Source organism: Glycine max, chromosome 10 (genome assembly GCF_000004515.6).
Source record: "Glycine max cultivar Williams 82 chromosome 10, Glycine_max_v4.0, whole genome shotgun sequence".
Lineage (NCBI taxonomy): Eukaryota > Viridiplantae > Streptophyta > Magnoliopsida > Fabales > Fabaceae > Glycine > Glycine max.
Genome location: NC_038246.2, coordinates 45,281,624 through 45,297,256, shown reverse-complemented (window position 1 = coordinate 45,297,256; position 15,633 = coordinate 45,281,624). Strand labels below are relative to the sequence as shown.

General features: G+C 31.7%; 2 protein-coding genes across 2 annotated transcripts; one reads left to right on the top strand and one right to left on the bottom strand.

Moving 5' to 3' along the window:
* The first annotated feature begins 4,741 nt into the window (after positions 1–4,741).
* Positions 4,742–9,657, top strand: LOC100820145 (protein PIGMENT DEFECTIVE 338, chloroplastic). The gene is made up of 8 exons (XM_006589415.4): positions 4,742–5,800; positions 7,260–7,334; positions 7,414–7,485; positions 7,623–7,703; positions 7,837–7,934; positions 8,724–8,849; positions 8,970–9,018; positions 9,117–9,657. Exons 1-8 carry the CDS (start codon positions 4,892–4,894, stop codon positions 9,273–9,275), a joined length of 1,569 nt encoding a protein of 522 aa, XP_006589478.2. The 5' UTR covers positions 4,742–4,891; the 3' UTR covers positions 9,276–9,657.
* A 2,059-nt stretch (positions 9,658–11,716) lies between these two features.
* Positions 11,717–14,503, bottom strand: LOC100798469 (ran-binding protein 1 homolog b). The gene is made up of 4 exons (XM_003536355.5): positions 14,206–14,503; positions 13,951–14,102; positions 13,721–13,846; positions 11,717–12,276 (listed from the first exon to the last, which is right to left on the bottom strand). Exons 1-4 carry the CDS (start codon positions 14,355–14,357, stop codon positions 12,050–12,052), a joined length of 657 nt encoding a protein of 218 aa, XP_003536403.1. The 5' UTR covers positions 14,358–14,503; the 3' UTR covers positions 11,717–12,049.
* Positions 14,504–15,633: the final 1,130 nt, after the last annotated feature.

Below are 15,633 nucleotides of genomic sequence, written 5' to 3'. Positions count from 1 at the left end.
TGTGGAGGAGCTTGTTGCGGAGGTGCTCAAGGAAGACAGAGAGGCCAAAGTTGGAGACCTTGAGGTCGCTAATGGCATCTAAGAGTAGGTTCTGCAACTTGAGATAGGAGTGAGTGACACCATGGCAGTGGCATCCGTGAGTAGGTTCTCCAGCACACAAAATAATGACCACGATAGCATAATAAAAAATAACAACAACCAAATAAGAACAAGCACAAAACTAAAGGGGTTGACAATCAACATGATAGAGTCCTAGAAATGCCGACAATCAACCATCTTCAATGAAATTAATCTTCAAAACAAAATCCTACAAATACAATATAGGGCTTATTTTTACACCTGGGATGGTAAAATAGTATTTAAAGTTCATAAATGACATTCTTATCTTTTCATTAAAGTAATGACAAAATTATCTTTCTATGTTAACTTAAAAAAATATTAAAAAGTTTAAATACTAACCCTCTTGCGATACCTCATTTGTATTTCGTTGATCACAAAACACACGAATTAGGTGATCACTTTAGTTTGTGTCTTCTTCTCTCATTTTCCTCGTATGTCGCTATTGTTATTTAAAATAAATTTCTTAAAACTAGAGTTATGTAAATAATAAATATAGAATAAAAAAAAACTTTTTTTGTAAGTAAACATAAATAAATCCATAACCTGTAAAAAAGACTAATTCAATTTAAATTGTTTAAAATTAAAAAAAAAACTTCAAAAGTAGAAATATCAACATGCATTCTAAAAGAGTAAATAAAAATAAACTCAAAAAAGAAGCGACAACACAAAAGACATTGCAAATTGTAAGAAAGGAAGAAGCCCTACTTCGTGCAAGGGGAGCATTAAGCGAAGAAAGAGGAAGGGAATCAAGAACCACAAAACACAATGATATGGAGAGAATCAACGAAGATGCATAAATAATTGCCTGAAAATATTCAAAATCAAAAGACTCATTATTGGCAAATAAAGATTCAGAAGGCACCACGTCATTGATCTGTCCTATAAAACAGGAACAAATCGACGTGTTGAGGGGCACTCCAAATGGATTTTGCTCTCTTGAACGTAATCAATAAGACAAAAAATTCAGGCATGCTTTGAATACAAGATTAAGGAAATTCATAATAAAATATCTAAAAGTGTAATTCGTGAATTATATTGGTCTAACTTTTTTAAAAATTTGTGTGACATGATAGTATTAACATATGTTTAAAAACTAAAACAACAATAAGTAATTAAATCTATAAACTTGAATGAAACAATTAAAAATTAAAAAAAAATTGAAATAACTTCAGAGACCAGTATAACAACTTTTTAAAAAAATTAAAACAAATTATACTTTCAATAACTAAAATAATGATTTACTTCATTCCATCATAATTGTGTTCCTCCCCTCCTTTATCCAATATAAAAAAAAGTCATGTGAAGTAAATCATGTGCCTTTCATTATATTATGGAATGAATATTTTAGAATGTAAATTTATATTTTGAAATGAATTTTATGAAATACAATATGAGTACAAGATTCAATAATGAAAATGTGGGAAATAAATGCCATCACAAAAGACAAGATATACTAATAAAAAAACAAAAAAAAAATCCATTTTGATATTCCTTTTAAAAGGTGTTGCTTTACACTTCCAGCACAATTGTTTGTACACTAAGTACAACATCGTGATTTTCATTTTACCCTTCCTAAAACTCCACGGATTGGGCTTTCGAATTGAAAATTCATATGATACTTACATATTAGACTTACGGATTGATAATTTGTATAAGAGTTACATGTTAGACAAAATGAGAATTATGCAAGTTATACTCGATGTAGCAATTTATATGTTGCGACCTTTCAAACAGCCTCTTCTATGGTCCACCAAACCCTAAGAGATATCTTCTTTTGCGTTTATTTATTTTTGTTTGTTCCACAAGAGCCGTGAAGCCCAACAACTTAATTTTGGGATTAGTGTATTGGGCTGAACTTTCGTTTATTTGCTTTTGTTTCAAATTTATTTTAGTGCAACTACTTGAGGCACCTAGCATTTTTGCTGGAATACCTAGCAGATTTTGAAAATGGCACGGTTTGGGGAGGGATTTTTTATTATTTTATTCTTGAATTTGATTATTTTTTGTTACAAATAGGAAGTTTGATTTTTCATTTCTGTAACATCTTTTTTTTTTTTGCAAAATTTCACACCCTTAGTGTTAGTTGTTTTCGTTAGCTTCGGTTAATCTCCTTTTTCGAACATTTTTTGTCTTGGATGGTGTACGTGCATTGTTCAAGAGGATACGGTTAAGCTGGGTGATTATTCATAATCGGAGAAAAAGAGTTACGTAAAAAATTTAGAAACATACGAATTGTCAATCCGTATGTTTCTAAATTTTTTTAAAAAATTTTAAATCTACATGACCATATAGTGATTAATAATTAAATTTTAAACCTTAAATTTTGGTTTCAATATTTTTTATAACTATCAAATTTAATATATCTTTAAATTTTATTTCAATCATTATCTTAAACTAACAAACTTATCATATTTTAAATTTTAAATTTTGGTTTCAATATTTTTTATAACTACCAAATTAAATATATTTTTAAATTTGATTTTAATCATTATCTTAAACTAACAATTTTATCATATTTTAAATTTTAAATTTTGATTTCATAATTTTTTATAATTAACAGATTTATTGTACAATTAAAAATTATGTTTCAATATTTTTATAACAAATTTTAATCATTTAAAATTTTTGTTTAAATATTTTTTTGTAACTAACAAATTTAAATTATTTTTAATTATGATTTCAATATTTTTCATAAGTAAAAAATTCAACATCTTTTAAATATTTGTTTCGATTTTTTAAAAAAGTTAAACAAATATAATATAACAATATTGAAAATTAATTATTTTACAAATCTAATCTTAATTTTAGCAATCTAATCTAATCTAATCTTAGTATTAACTAATATATGATTTTATAAATAAAATCAATACTTAACATATAAATCAGAAAAAATTATAAAATTTACTAACATTACAAAATAATATTACACTACAAAACAATTTAAATAATAATTGACAAATATATATTTACAATGTAAACAAAAAATTAAAAAAATAGAAGAAAAAAATTGAAAAAAATTATTTAACAAAAAAAAACTCATACAGATTAGCAATCCGTATGGATCATACAGATTGACAATCCGTATGAACTATAGGGATTGATGATCCGTATGAACCATAGGGATTGATAATCCATATGTGGTTTTTTCAGAAAAATGTCATTTTTGTTTGCAGCATTGCTTCAAACAACAACATCAAACCAATATCAACAACATTTAACACCCACGAAGGAAGAAGAAGAAGCACTAACGGAGTGAAACGACACAGGGAAGAGAAAGAAGAAGAATCACAGTAGTGCAGGAAGTGGAGGAATAAGAAGGAAAAAAGAAGAACCACAGCCGGGTGGGAAGTGGAGGAAAAAGAAGAACTGTAACGAGGAAGAAGAAGAGCCGCAATCACGACTTGTGCGTGAAGGAGAATGAAGAAGAAGAAGGAGAATGAAGGAGACCACCACGAGGAGGAAGAAGTACGACACAAAGGAAGAAAAAGTATTGCGGCGTACGGACACACACACTGTAGCCGTATTTATATTAATAGGATGAAGGGTATTTTAATCCTTTCACCTAAGGTGTTAGGTGTCCCAGCAAAATTGCTTGGCGTTCAAAGTAACACCCTTGTTAGGGTAAGTTTATTTTTATGAATGGAAGTGGGGAAGAGAACACACAGGCCCAATATCTATTAAATCCCTCGGGAAGAAGCTTTTTTAGGATAAGTCATTGATTTTAGGAATAATTATTCTTAATAAATAAATAATAAAACACGAAATGTCAACATTAAAAAATATTCTGTAAAAAATCTTTGAAGATTTAAAATATTTTGAAAAATAAGTATGAGTGTTTTTAATGCTCATCAGTTTAATTATTCTGTTTTTTTTTTACTTTTTTTATATGTTTATGTATTTAATTATCATGTTATCTAACTATTATTTAAGTATTTTTTATTATAACTTCAACGTGTTATTTGTCCATTATTATATATTTAAAAATATAAATCTATTATGCATTATAACTATAATACAATTTAAATTTGAAAATATTTATTTATATACACTTATAAATATATATATATATATATACATAAATATTTATTTTGTGATACTTAACTAATAATTAAGCTTGATATATATTTTTGGCTTAATGCACTTTTTATCTTTAATTTTGCAAACGATTTTTATTCCAATAAATTAACTTGGCATATTTTACCTTAATTTTTATGAAATTTACCAATTTTATCCTTCATTAATTTAATCATAATATAATTATATGTTTCATCTCTATTTTTTGACAAATTTTATATTCAACTTTTTAATTTTTGGATGAATTTTACCCATAAGTTTTTATTTTTTTTATAAATTTTACTTTCATTTTTTGTGCTTATTAAACAATAAATAACAGAGAAAAAAATGATAAATCTCTTAAAATTTAGGAATAAAATATACCAAATTAATTTATTGAGGGTAAAAATTATAAAAAAATAATAGTAAAAAATATAATTAACTATTGTTTTTGGTAGGAATGAAAGACATGAGACGTTTACAAATAAGCTTGATATTTGAATAGTCGGAAAAAATTTAGCTTTTGCGACGAAGAAAATCTATTGAGACTTTTGAGATTACTAAACTGAACTAAAAGGGTAAAAAAAAATATCAAGAAGAAGAAAGGCAGAGAGCGAGACACATGAACTGAAAACCTGAAAAGGATAAAACAAAAATAAAAATTCTCGTTTCTGTCTGAAAAAACCAAAGGTGATGCTGTGTGCACCACCATTCCAAGATGCCATTTACTCTTCATCCCTCTAAATCTCTTTGCTCTCCCAACTTCACAATAACACCAGGTAAGGATACTACTCTTTTCACCAACACCTTCTTCTTCATCAACAAACCACGCAAAAACCCCACAAAGTTTCGTTCTTTTGCCAAGGTTGTTCTTTACACTCCCCGTGCTTCCATAGTTTCTAAGAAAGATCCAATCTTGGGCTATACCCACTTCACACTTCGCTCCAGGAGTGATGGGTTTGATGGCTTTTCCACTGATGTATCTCAAGATGATGGAACAAGCCAAGAACTTGAACAGCTTGAGTTGCTGAACAAGCCTTCACCAGTGCTTGTTACCGAAGAGTCTTCTTCTGAGGTTGAAGTGGAGGAAGAGAAACCCTCCAAGGAGGAGGCTTTGGCACCTTTCTTGAAGTTTTTCAAAGGCAAAGATTCTGGGCAGGAGGTTGAGGAAGATGGTGAGGGGTTGGAAGTTTCTGAAGAAAAAAGTGATGTGGAGGGTGAGAATGAAGAGGGAGATAAGAAGGTTAGTGTTGAGTACTATGAGCCCAAACCTGGGGATTTTGTGGTGGGTGTTGTTGTTTCAGGTAATGAAAACAAGCTTGATGTCAATGTAGGGGCAGACTTGCTAGGTACAATGTTGACCAAGGAAGTGCTTCCCTTGTATGGTAAGGAAATGGAGAACTTGTTGTGTGATGTGGACAAAGATGCTGAGGATTTTATGGTTAATGGGAAGATGGGAATTGTGAAGAATGAGGAGGCAATAAGTGGAGTGCCAGTGCCTGGAAGGCCTGTTTTGGAGATCGGAACCATTTTGTTTGCTGAGGTTTTAGGTAGGACTCTTAGTGGCAGGCCATTGCTTTCCACCAGAAGGCTCTTTCGCCGGATTGCCTGGCATCGAGTGAGGCAGGTTTTTCTCTTTCTTTTGTTCCTCTTTTTCACACCAGTATGTTTTGTTTAGTAGATATTCCTACTTTCATGGTGAATTTGTGATGAGGCATCAATACATTCTTGCATTTGCTTCATATATCTATGTATCTGTATTGAATGCATATTGAACACTGCTACATTTGGATACTTTACCTACACATATTTATGAAGCGTGCAAACCTTTTATTTTCTTTTATTATGAAAATCTGAGATGGCTGGATACTCCTCAATATGGCTAGTGAGAGGGAGGTTTGAAATGTTTCAATATGGATTCTTTAATTTTCTGAATTTTCATTTTCCTCTAACTATATGGCATGAGATGCTGCCCATATCAACACAAATGTTCTTTTCTCTTCTTTCATGAGATCGAGAATGAGAACTTGGTCACTAGACAGGGCGCAAGTTGCACACACACAACGAGCAAAACATCCTGTCCTTTCTATAAATGATACTCAAGGAGGAAATAAGATTGATAATATTCCTGCTTGTTGGCAATAGGCAGGGATCTATGACAACATAATTTATAATTTCTATTCTATTTTTAGTAATGTCCATGAAGAATGCTTAGTTTGGAGTTGTGGAACTGCAATTATATATTTATTATGTTTTATGATTTTTTTTATGTATATCTATATATGTGCTCTTCACATATTCATCCTTTATATATTAAAAATAGGATACATATGTGTCATATCCGAGCATCATTTTGGATTCAGCAGTTCTTATGACTACTTTATTGGAAAAATACAATATTGAGAATTGAGCAAGCAATTGTTTTGCTCCTCCAAATATATTCATGAAATCACATTTGTCCTCCATATATTAGTAACATCAAATTGGTCCTTCTATGATAATTAATGCCTTCAATTTTGTCTTTCAAGGGTCAATTTGTTATAGATATGTGTGAGGGCAAAAATAGACTTTCAGGGTGTGTTTGATTGTGTTTGTTTTTTTAGTTTTTAAAAACTATTTTATAAAACAAAATTCAAAACTTAATTTTTAGAGCGTAGTAGAGAAAATATGGGAGAATGTAAGTAAAAGCATGAGTAATAGAAAATTGAAAGTAGAATACCATAACAACTTAGAGATTTTCTATTTTTTTTTTTTCATTTTAAAAACTGAAAAAAAATTAAAACAGTTTTCAAAAACTACTTATCAAACAAATTTTTTGTCTTTAAAAACAGAAAATACTAGAAAACAAACTGGCTGTTACCCTTTATTATTTTGTATCAACATATTAAGCAAATATTACATCACATTTATCCCGAAATTGTGGTCTAAGAGGAAATATACTGTGATCTAATAAGAAAATTGATGAGCATGATCTCATGAATGCTACATTATCCTTGTTTGTAATCTTAACTCATCATGTAAAGTCAAATAACATCTTTCTAATGCTGATGAAATTTAAATTTTAAATTGTTTAATGTTTTGGACAGATAAAACAGCTCAATGAACCTATAGAGGTTAGAATTACTGAGTGGAATACCGGGGGCCTGCTAACAAGGATTGAGGTCTGTACCATTGACCTGAATTTTATGTTCATGTGGCATTTGAGTTGATGCTTATCTCTTCTTGAATTTGGATGGGCAGGGTTTACGAGCTTTCCTACCCAAAGCTGAGCTTGTAAAAAGAGCAAATAGCTTTACTGAATTGAAAGAAAATGTAAGTTGCAGCTCGGAACTTTCCTTCCAGCCATGGAAAAAAATCATTTTTCTTATTGGGACGGCTTCTGCTGATACTCTGATTTTATTATCTGTTATTTAGCATATCTACTTATAACAATATGTATAATGATGTAGGTGGGGTGCCGTATGTACGTACAAATTACTCAGATAGATGAAACTAAAAACAATTTGATACTTAGTGAAAGGGAAGCTTGGGTTAGTATTCAAATCTTCCTATTTTCTATTCTTCCTTGTTTTTTAGCTTCATTGTTTCCAAAGTTGGAGTTTTTAGGCTTTTCTTTCTCTCTTTTGTCTTTTGAAATTTCTGCTGTACAATATTATATTGCAGCAAAAATTGTATCTTCGTGAGGGAACACTTCTAGATGGGACTGTGAAAAAGATCTTACCGTATGGAGCCCAAATTAAGCTAGGAAAAACTAATAGAAGGTCAGTGACTCTTGGATTTGGATGGCTTTGTGCATATTTTTTCTTGTTTGATAAATCACAACTTTATTCAAAGGGATTCTGCAAGCTATTATTCTTTCTTTCAAGGAAATGCTTTTTAATAATTTTCTCTAATGTCCTTCTTGGTCTCCTTCCACCCCTTTACAAGGCTAAAAACCATACAATTTACTCTCCTCACTTGTGCCTCCAATAGACTTCTTTACACGTGTTCAAACTACCTTAATCATTTTTCTATCATATTTTTTTCAATGTGTTTGTTAGGAACCAAGAATAGAAATAAGAAAGAAAAGTAAGATTGTATTGAAGGGGAAGAAAAGAACAGTAGAATAGGAGAGAAAACTCTCTTCCAAGGGTTTCTCCTTCACAATGGGTCGATGCTCAATTTACAAACGACAATACATCTGAATGAACCCTGCTATCCTTCTTCCGCTTTTTATATCGAATTAAGCCCTCTAATTAACTAACTCATTAATATTCTAACTAGATAAAGTTAACAAATATAACGTGCTTCAATCCTTGTTCCTGCATAATTTTCTTATTTATTTCCCTACCTATCATAATTTTAAATTATTCCCATGCCCATATCCCTTATCACTCATCTATCATCTGACATACTGGTTGGGCTGCTTTCTTGTTAAAAGGGTTCATAGGGATTTTTACATCTTCAAGATTTATATATCAACTTCATGAGTTTTATTGTTAAATTTAGATTAAGCCTGCTTATATACAACACCCCAACATTTTAGATGAAACCTATTGTATGCCTTTCAGTGGATTGCTGCATGTTTCAAATATCTCTCGAGCTGAAGTTACTTCTGTCAGTAACATACTTTCTGTTGATGAGAATGTCAAAGCTCTTGTGGTGAAGTCAATGTTTCCTGATAAAATTTCTCTGAGGTAATGGATTGCTGACTTTAACTTCCTTCTGCAATTGTTGGATACATTTCAGTTTATTCATGTTTCTGTAATTGCTGACAATGAAAAAGATGATAGTAAATTACTTTTCTTGCCATGCAGCATTGCTGACCTTGAGAGTGAACCTGGCCTTTTTCTATCAAATAAAGAGGTATATTATTTATCATTGTTTTTCTATTAAAGTTCTCTGTGGATTTAACTTGGACTGATATTGTTAGATGTTTTAATTACTTTTTTGGTCATGAAAAGAGAGTATATATGGAGGCTGATATGATGGCAAAGAAATATAAGCAAAAGCTACCACCTTCTGTCACCACTCAAAGATTAGAACCCCTACCAACCAGTGCCTTGCCTTTTGAAAATGAAGCACTTTATTCCAACTGGAAGTGGTTTAAGTTTGAAAAATAATGATGAAACAAGTTGACACAAAAAGCATGATACTTTTCACTGACAGAAGCTCAACTGAGAGAACTTGACATTGCATGGGGGCAATGCCTGTCTGGAAGAAAACATCAAGAGCCTCAGTAGTTTTGATTTTGATGAGTCATTGTTCGCCTGATGAGTTCCATAGAGATCACAAGCTATTATGTGGTCAAAAGGGTCAAAGCATAATTCAGTTTTATTCTTTTTTTTCTTGTCACCGAGAAAGTTTTTTTCCTTTCTTTTTATCTTAAATTTTCCGGTGCCAGGCATCATTTTAAAGATAGGTTCATGTAGTTTTATGTAAATTCTGGGATAATTTTCGAGCTTAATTTTGATTAACGCTCAGAGTAAAGCTTTTGCACTATCATCATATTGTGTTAACTCTTTATTTTTTACCTTTCAACTTAGAAAGTTGTTAATTTTCTAATAATATCGAATGATAGTGTAGAAGTTTTACATGAGAAGATCAAAATTAAGTCCAATTTGTATAACATTCACTTCCTCAATTTTTGTCTTCTTCCTTTCTTTACTTCATCTTGAATTTTGCCCTATGCTTTCTGTTTATTTTTTAATGGTTTGGACAACATGAATTACTAATTTTAGTCACAATAAACAAATACGAATTGGAGGCTTAAATTTCAGTTCATTTGAAGGTTGTCAGAACTCAGAAGTAAATCGTATGAATATACGTTTCCAAACAGAGAAAACTGACAAATCAGAAGAGACATTGATTGCAGAAAATTTGCTAAAAACTAGCTAGTAGATAGATATACAGCTCACGTGAAAAGAGAAAAATTAGGAACGAATTTAATTGAAAGTTATAAGTTATAACTCATTGAAAACTTGAAAGAATTGAAACACAAAAATCACGTAAAAGAAAACGATAAAAGCTTTTCAAAAATACACGTTTGATTTCATTCTGACTTTTTTTTAAGGGATTATATACTACTTAACAGTCAATTCCTTATCTAAAAATCATGTTTTTGAAAATTTAATACTAAAATATACACAGTTGATATATATATATATATATATATATATATATATATATATATATATATATATATATATATATATATATATTTCTCCAGTTTTCTTCGAATGTCCATTTTTAAGTGCTTAAAAAGTGACAAACAATATCAACTCTTGGCCAAATAAACCCACTAGAAAACATAAATTCAAATTCACCACAGCAGAACATTGAGGAAACAACCAATCGGTAGCAGTGTTACAACTGGTTAGTTTTATGGTATAGATTTCGAGATGAATAAAATAAATCAATTTAGCAATTGATTTTTGTCAAGTCTACTATCTTGTAAGTAAATAAAACTAAGAGGAAGATGCAACGTAGCCGTGAGTATGACAACAAACTGCCAATAGTAATTATAAAAAAAAGTTATTCACAAGTCATGAAAAGTAAACAATAGAAATGAGATTTTAACATTAACATGATAGAGAAACCAAACCTTCATGGTAAGTTAGCAGATCGGGGCCCACAATCGTAACATAACACAACCTATCATCTGAGTTATACACAACTAAGTGGGAAATTGCAAATCTGAACCGAGCACCATTTCCAACCTATCATCAATTTAGTCCATGAATGTTGAACCCCATACTCCTTATCAGCTAGACAACCCAATGATCTTTTCATATACTCACAGAAAGAAACACAGACAATTCCACACAGCATTTAGCTCCGGACTGCCAACATTGTCACCGTCGTCGCATTCAGGCAGCAACACTTTGCCAAATGTCTCCGTCCCCAGATCGAAGGAAAGAATCCTCAATTGATTACCTGTCTTAGCTATCCAATTAAGAGTGTCACTCATTCCTCGTTCCACAACATGAAATAACGTTGACGAGTATCAGACAAGCACAACAAACCACTGCAGGATCCTAGAATGCGGTAATCGTTATCCATCATGAAGTAATGCCTTTCAGCAGGGATTGATGGGTTTTGTTAGAGTGACTGCAGAAAGTATTGACATAATTTGGGAGGGGCGGCCAAATTGAAAATTTGCAAAAACAAGTTTCTCTTTCCCATCTTTGTAAGTAAAATTCATTTTCTCTTCGTAATCTTGAAGAGAAAATTTTGAAGGAAAAAAAATCTGTAATGTTTGTCGCATGTCATTCATGTGCTACTGCTTTCTAAAAAGTACTAGTTTGTAATGTTTGTCCATTCATTTTTTTCTTCGTTGACATGTTCTTTTTAAAAATAGTAAACTTTGACCTTGTCATTTTTTCTTCCTTGTATCCCAATCGTCTGCCTATGTTCACCGTATTCCACTCCCTCTCAAAAGCACCATGATAAAAATGCTAGCTCTAACGTGAAGCCTATGAAGAAGACTATAGCAGCGGGAACAGGGAAAAAAGAAAATTTAGTTTGAGTCCTGAAAATAAAATAATTGTGGAACTCAAACAAGTTGTACCAAAACCTTCGTCTATAATTTTTACTATTTCTGGACTGCACCCTCCCAACCAAAATGACCCATTACTCGCAACAAATACATATGTAGAATGAAAATAACAATAATAATAGACTCCCAGACCCCGAAAGCTCAACCATTCAAGCCTCAAAATTCAAACCCAACCCTAACTTTGCAAGCTGACAAAAACTCAAGAGGACACAAACAGCTCAATTCAGTGACACAATCCGGCAACCATCAAGTATGAGAATATCCCAAGATATGGGCGGCAAAAACATCAACCACCTAACCTTGTCAGATAGCCAAGTATAGAATATGAATAAGAAATACTCAAGCTGAGGACGCAGGCTCTTCAACTGCCTTGCTTTCCTTTCCTGATGCAGATTCTTTCTCCACAGTTTTGTCCTCAGACTTCTCTTCATCTTTCTTCTCTGCATCAGCCTTCTCTTCAACACTTAATTTCTCAATAAGACCAGCTGCATCAGATGATTCCTTCTCATCCTCTGCCTTTTGTGTTTCAGCAACTTCTTGGAATGTTTCCATGAAGCTTTTGCAATCTAAAAGAGACAAGGCAAAAGAAAATGATTAAATATAGAGCTACAATTATGGCAAGCACAACAATTTTAGTTGACCAGGGAGAAAAAGATAAAACTATCCCTCAGCCAAATAGAGCATAGGAAAGAACATCAGGGGTTAAAAAAGAGAGATGTTCACAGGCACGTCATTGTCTAGATCATCCAGACTTAGGAAAGGGGGTAAATGGCAAAAACATTTCACTTGACATTGACAATGATAACAAGTACACTCTGAATCCATGAAATAGAAGAGGGAGTAGATGCATAAGATCAACTAAGGCAACATGCATCCATCCAAATTACTAGTAAAGTCTTTTTATAAATTTATTACACACATGCCATTGTGATGTTAAAGTCTTTTTTCAGAACCAAAGATCATGTAACACAGAATACAAGTAATGGTACATCAAAATATTGAAAGAAAATTCAAACAAGTGAGTTACCATATGCAGGTAATATATTTTTCTGCATCTGAACTATGATACACACAAACCCCCATTGCCTAACGATTTACTAAATTTATTAAAGTTGAAAGATGTGAAAGACACTATTAACATAAATCAAGCAATTATTTCATAAACTTAGTATGCATTGCATAAGACAGTAAAACAATTCCTACAACTCATAGTTGACTCAGGTTAGATGTTCATTATCCACTTAAAAAACTAAAAGATATCACAAGTAAATGTCATGAGTAAGTGATTCTACTAGGAAGAAGGAACCACATCATATGAATTTTTAATACTCAAAGCCTTTCAAAAGCATTGTAAACATGTAACTGTTAAGGCCAGAAACTATATCAAATCATTTTTGCTCACTTAACCACTTCACTTAGAGATTTTACTTAAAACTGGGAATATGTGCACAGATGATTTCACTAATCAATAGTTCAAGACAATACCCAACAAGGACACTTTATCAAGAAACCTACGGCCAAACTATGCAGGAGAGCAGATATCGAATTGAACAGAGCGTGAACGCATACTTCAAACCCTGAACTCAACAGAAGACTTAATACAAACTTTACATTGCAAGTGTGTTAGTAGAGATGCATCAAATGCAACTTTATGATGATGTTTCAAAGAGCCAGTGGTTGCAAAAAAAACAGTGCTTAGTCGGTCTATTAAACAGAGTGAATAAAATCGCACAATTACAAAACACTGTGCTTAGTTGGTTCAAAGTCAAAATAGCAAACACAGAAGAGGAACTTCGCACTTGACATATTTATATTGCCACCACCACATCTATCATGAAACGTACATTGGCTGATCAATGAACAGCAACAAATAAGTGGAAACATAACTTCAAGGCATCTAAATGTGAATTTGCAAACATCTAATCACAAAAATCCATCTAAATCAAGAGAACCACAAAAACACCAAACACATCAAATATTATTAGCTCCAAAAAAACAAGCACAACTCACTTTCAATAGAAGGAAAACGGATGCAGAAGAGCTCGTCCTTGAGTTCACCATCAGCAAAATCCCTAGCATGCCAAACGCAGGATTTCTCGTTCCCAGCGTGCTCTTGCACACTCATCGTAGGCAAAACTGCAACAATCAATAACAAAAAAACAAATAAACAAAATCTCAAAATCAAAATTCTGAAGCAAAAACAGACGCAAAACCGAATAAGAAAAGAAGAAAGCACATACTGAGATGATTAGCGCAGATCTTGAGCGTCTTGGATTGCCTCATGAGAAGCCTAACCTTGCCGGAAGCCTTATGCTTCAGGAACTTCACAGTGCCGGCGCCACGCTCCTTCCACTGGTTCCCGTCCTTGTCGAACCGGTAAAGCTTCGATTTGCTGCGATCAGCGAGAAAACAAGCATCAACCGCACCAATCAGTGGCAAAACAGTAAAATCGGGAAGCAAAAAAGGAGAAAAACGAGAGAAAGAAAGAGCGTTACAGATCCAGGATTGCATCTTCGTCCTCCTCGCCGGTGGTGACAGCAACCTCCTCGAGCTTGACGATTGGAGCGACGTGAGCTCCGGTGTCCTCGTCGTCGCCAACGGCGGGTGCCTCCTCCTCTTCTCTGTGCTCGGGATCGGCGCTCGACATCTTGGGGAGATAGCGATAGAACTAGTGTGTAGTGCCGCTAGGGTTTGGAGAGTGTGAGGGACGGGTTTGTGTGTGCTCTAGAGAATGTTGTAGAATAGAGAGTGTGAGTGGGTTATTTTAAACTTTTTCCAAAAGGTAGTTTAGGTAATGTAGAATTTTTGTTTTTTTATTTGTTAAAATAGGTAGATTCGATCATTTTTATTTGTTATTCATAAGTAATAACTAACTATAACTAATTTTGTTTGGATACATCTTATCTTCTCCTTTTTTACTGCGGATTCATCTTCTCTAATCTTATTTACTGTTATTTTTTATTCATTTTTTAAGGTTATTTATTTTTTATTCTAATAAGATTAATATATTGGTATTTTCATTTTATTTTATTTATCATAATTGGTAATCATTGTTTCTTTTTTAAAATATTTTTATGTTATTTATAAATTTTTTTAGATACTGATTATTTACAACTAAAATCTATTTTCTTTTATTTTCTAATTATTTTCCATTTAATAACATTATCTTATTTCTCATATAAATAAATAAATTATAATTTTCATATTCTTTAATTCTTAATTTGTAATTTTGATCCCTTCCTATTTAAAAAAAGATATAATTTTAATCAAATTTCCAATTATATATATATATATATATATATATATATTATTTTGGTCCAATTGTTATAAACCCAACGTATTTGCTTAAGGTGCCATAAAAATAATTAAAATAAACAAAACATAACAAATAAAAGAAATAAATAAATGTCAAATTAAAGATTAAGCTAAAATTTCTGATAACATAACCCCTGTTTTTAGAAATAAATATAACCCTTATTTTCTTATATTAAAATGTGTTTTTATTATTCAATCAAATAAATCTCTTGATTTCTTATATTAAAATGTGTTTTTATTATTCAATCAAATAAATTTTTTGTTTACATTAAAGATTTCCATCAATTCATCCCTGGAGACACATTCTTTTTGGGATGTAAAATCATCAAAGTAAATTTCATTTTTTACAACAAAATCATCTTTAATTCTTCATACACATCACACATGACTAAGAATCCAACATTGAAAACATGTTTAAAAAATCTATTTATCTACTAGTTATGTTGGACATTGTTGATTCAATCAAATAAATATAATTACATGGTAGAAATTATAGTGTATTATGTTTGTATTTTCTTTGATTTTCATTGAAAATAAAGTAACACCCATGCTTTGCATGCATAGATAGAGGAAGAAAAAAAATTAAAACAACAACTTCATGCTTTTAA